General features: G+C 37.4%; 1 protein-coding gene across 2 annotated transcripts; it reads right to left on the reverse strand.

The window, feature by feature from the left end:
• Nucleotides 1-902: 902 nt before the first annotated feature.
• On the reverse strand, nt 903-2,649 carry LOC108450006 (BOI-related E3 ubiquitin-protein ligase 1-like). Of its 2 annotated transcripts, none has more exons than XM_017747420.2 (3): nt 2,256-2,649; nt 1,766-2,129; nt 903-1,611 (listed from the first exon to the last, which is right to left on the reverse strand). In XM_017747420.2, the coding sequence occupies exons 1-3, from the start codon at nt 2,309-2,311 to the stop codon at nt 1,027-1,029; spliced, it is 1,005 nt and encodes a 334-aa protein (XP_017602909.1). In that variant the 5' UTR covers nt 2,312-2,649; the 3' UTR covers nt 903-1,026. The 2 variants fall into 2 exon arrangements, with proteins under 2 accessions (XP_017602909.1, XP_017602908.1); XM_017747419.2 differs by having other exon boundaries at nt 1,766-2,132.
• Between the last annotated feature and the right edge of the window lie 790 nt (nt 2,650-3,439).

Here is a 3,439-nt window from a genome sequence, read left to right on the forward strand (position 1 = left end):
TCATTCACTAAAGTGACCACTAAATTCTTCTTCCTATGTGAAGTGTGAACTTAGGGTAATTGGGTTTTACACCTAATAGTACTTGTCATAGGTGATAGGGAGGCCATACCCTAAAACTCCATTTCTCAACTCACCTTTTGGCTATTGCCTTGTATGTCATGCTACCTCAATGTGTGGCTTAACAGCAAAGACATTGAGATGACATCCTGCACGATGTAACTATTCAAGAGATGTTGTACTCAAATTAAAGGGTAAGAAACTGAATTTAAAGTTTAAACCCATTAAAACAAAAGTTGCCCTACCCTTTGTTACTGTTAGATTATGCAAAGATTGTGTTTCAGATACAATTGATTTTATAAATCATTGATAGGTGTGGAGAAGGATAAAGGGGAAATAGTAAGTGACCACCTCCATATGAGATTCTTTAAGTTTCATACAAAAGATTAAAAAAAAAAAAAGGGTAAAGGAAGGAAGGAATGAAGCTAAGAACCGATAAAGCTAACCCCTAGAAATCAGAAATCAAATAGTATCTAATGCCTCTTCAACTCATTCTTTAATTAAAGAGAAAGAAAAAGGATTGTGTTGCCAGAGAACAGAAAATGAATAATTGTCCCCACTTTGTAATTCAACAATAATGCTCAACTTTGCCATTTTTAGTTTACGCTTTGGTCATCTACATGCCTTCCCTCAAAGATTCCCTCTCTCAAGTCAGCCCACCACCAATTGATTAAACCCCATATGCCCATATCTTTTCTTTTTTCATTGCAGATGTTCTTTCAATTCATCAAAATTTCTCAGGCATCTGACCCAACTTCATAAAACTACTGAAAATCATCATTCAATACCAAATAAAAATGGATAAAAAAATTAAAGAAGAAAATGAAAGATATGCTAATACTGAATTTCTTTTCTCTATGATCCATTTCTAAAAAGATATTTGCATTTCTTTTTTTCTGTTTTTTGGGGGGAGTTTTGACTAAGTAAAGAAATCTTAACAAAGAAGGGGGAAAGAAAAAAAGAATTGTTTCATGACATGTTAACATGAACACTGGCATTGGTAATAGAATCACAAACAGGGCAAGTGCCTACCAGAGTGGACCCACAAACTGTACAGAGACAAAGATGCCTGCATGGCAGCAACAGCACACTTGACTCCCTTTCCCCGCACTTCCTACACTTCCTAATATTATGATTCCCAACCACCACCGCCTTATCCGGCACACATCCACCGCTCCCTTGTGGCTGCGGTGGCACCACCGTGCGCCACCCTTCATCGCTGCTTCCGCAGCTAGACTCCGCATCATCGGCCAGCGCGGCTGCGCCTCCGCCGCTCACGTGGCGTTCCTCGCTGACGTGCGCCAGGACTTGCTCTAAATTGGTACGCAGGGACTTGGCAGTGGCTTCGTTTGTTTGTGCCAGGTCTCTCCATAGTTGGTTCTCTACGTACAGGCTTTTAACCCTTTCTTGAAGAATCCAGTTCAGTTTTCCCATTCTCTGCATCTCTTCTTCTTTTTCCATCAGTTTCTTCATTGCCCCTTCTTGGATTGCAGTAATCAACATTCTCGATTGCCTTTTTCTTCTTTCTTCAAGTTCAAACCTCACTTTCTCTGTCTGTAATCAATGCAAAATAAAAAAGGGCTCATATCATTAAATTGTCATGTCAACTTAGCATTAAAGGAAAAAAAAAAAAAAGGTTTGTTTTTTTTCCCTTATTGAAACGACTGTATTAAGAAAAGTTGGATTTTTTTTTTGTCAGAAAACTTACGTGTTCGGCAATGAAACGCTCGATTTCTTGTTGTTGTTGTTGGATCTGGGAGAAGACATCATCATCAAGAAGAGAGGAAACACCACAAAGTTTGTTCTTTTGGGAGACAGTGTATGAATCAAAGCCATTGATGATTGAATCTCTGGGCCTTTTTCTTGTTGCGGAGACTGGGATATTCATATTATAGGTAAGGCCACTGTCAGCTTTGTTGATTGAAGTTTTGGCCGAAACCGGATCACAGACAATGGATTGATATAATGGAAAAAACTGGGAATCTTGTTTCATTGAATCAACCAACGGAATACAATAATCCACCTGGCCACTGCATATATTACCACTCCCTTGGTTTGTTTTCATAAAACCACTGCTGCAACAACAAAAAAAACAGAACTCATGTCAAAACAAGAACAAACATGGAAAACAAAGTAAAACAATAAAATCCATCTGTCATAGAGAAAAAAAGAAGAAGATAGGTAATTAGAAGATGAACCTGTTGGTGATTAACTGAGGAGGGAAAGGATTCATATGAGGAGCTTCAACTGCCATTGGATAAAAGGCTAAGGTGTGGGCTTCTTTTATTCTTTGCTTCAACGTAATTTAGTTTAGAAATAAGAGAGAAAAGGGAACGATACAAAGGGAAGAGAGAGAGTCTTTGGCTTTGAAGCAGGAGAGAATAAGGGAGAAAGAGATGAGCTTGCAAAACAAATAAAGATAAACACAGATATAGGTGGCGACTGGTTTTGAGAGAAAGTCGAGGAAGACTTTGTTTGTTTATAATAAGCAGGGGGGAGAGAGGGAATCAAATTGTTATTTATTGCACACAAAATTTTTCCTTTACAAATTAGCAAAACATGGGGTAGCAGCTTTTGTCTTTAGATTTGGTTACTATATAAATTCTTCCCCTTTTTAGGGGGATTTTTATTTTTTATTTTTTTTTACATTTTACCTTTTTTTTTTCTTCACCCCGTGCTTGTCTCGGTTAAAAGTGGACTAGAAGGGGTAATAAGGGAATTTCGATATTCCCTTTTCTTTCTTTCGGTCTGTCCAACGTGTGTTTTTTTATAACCAAAAACAATGTGGCTGTGATTTTTATCCGAGTAACTGACATCCGGCATATCTGCCACGTCTCAACTACATGCACTTCTTCCACGTAAGCAGCCGATCACTACGGTCCAAGAATCCCCTCCGTCATCATCATCAACAATTTAAAAGAAAATTAATAAACAAAACAAAAAACAGGTGAAGGCCCGTTGTGAACGTGACCCGGTTCTGGACCCCACAATCTTATCGCACGTGCGAAGTGTGGGATCTTTTCCCTTTATTACTAGTAATGATACAAATTTTAAAAATAAATTAAATATTTAAAAAGAAAAAGGATTCCCGTTGTGGGCCCAGTTACGGTTTCTCATTTTGCTAGCTTTGTTTTTGTCCCCTTTCTTTCTTCAGCTGCTGTCTGTGTACGGACAAATAAGCATGGGATGGCAGTGAATGAATAAATCTATTGTGGGACCCTCGTTATTACAGTATTTTTTTCTTTTATTATTTTCTTGCGTTGTTTCAAAGAACTAAAAGAAATTGATTTATTTAACTAATAAAACGTAAATGTTAATGAGTTATTGTTGACATTTTAAATCAACATCTTCCTTTTTCATTTATATTTATGAAGGAATTTAT

Source organism: Gossypium arboreum, chromosome 5 (genome assembly GCF_025698485.1).
Source record: "Gossypium arboreum isolate Shixiya-1 chromosome 5, ASM2569848v2, whole genome shotgun sequence".
Classification (NCBI taxonomy): Eukaryota; Viridiplantae; Streptophyta; class Magnoliopsida; order Malvales; family Malvaceae; genus Gossypium; species Gossypium arboreum.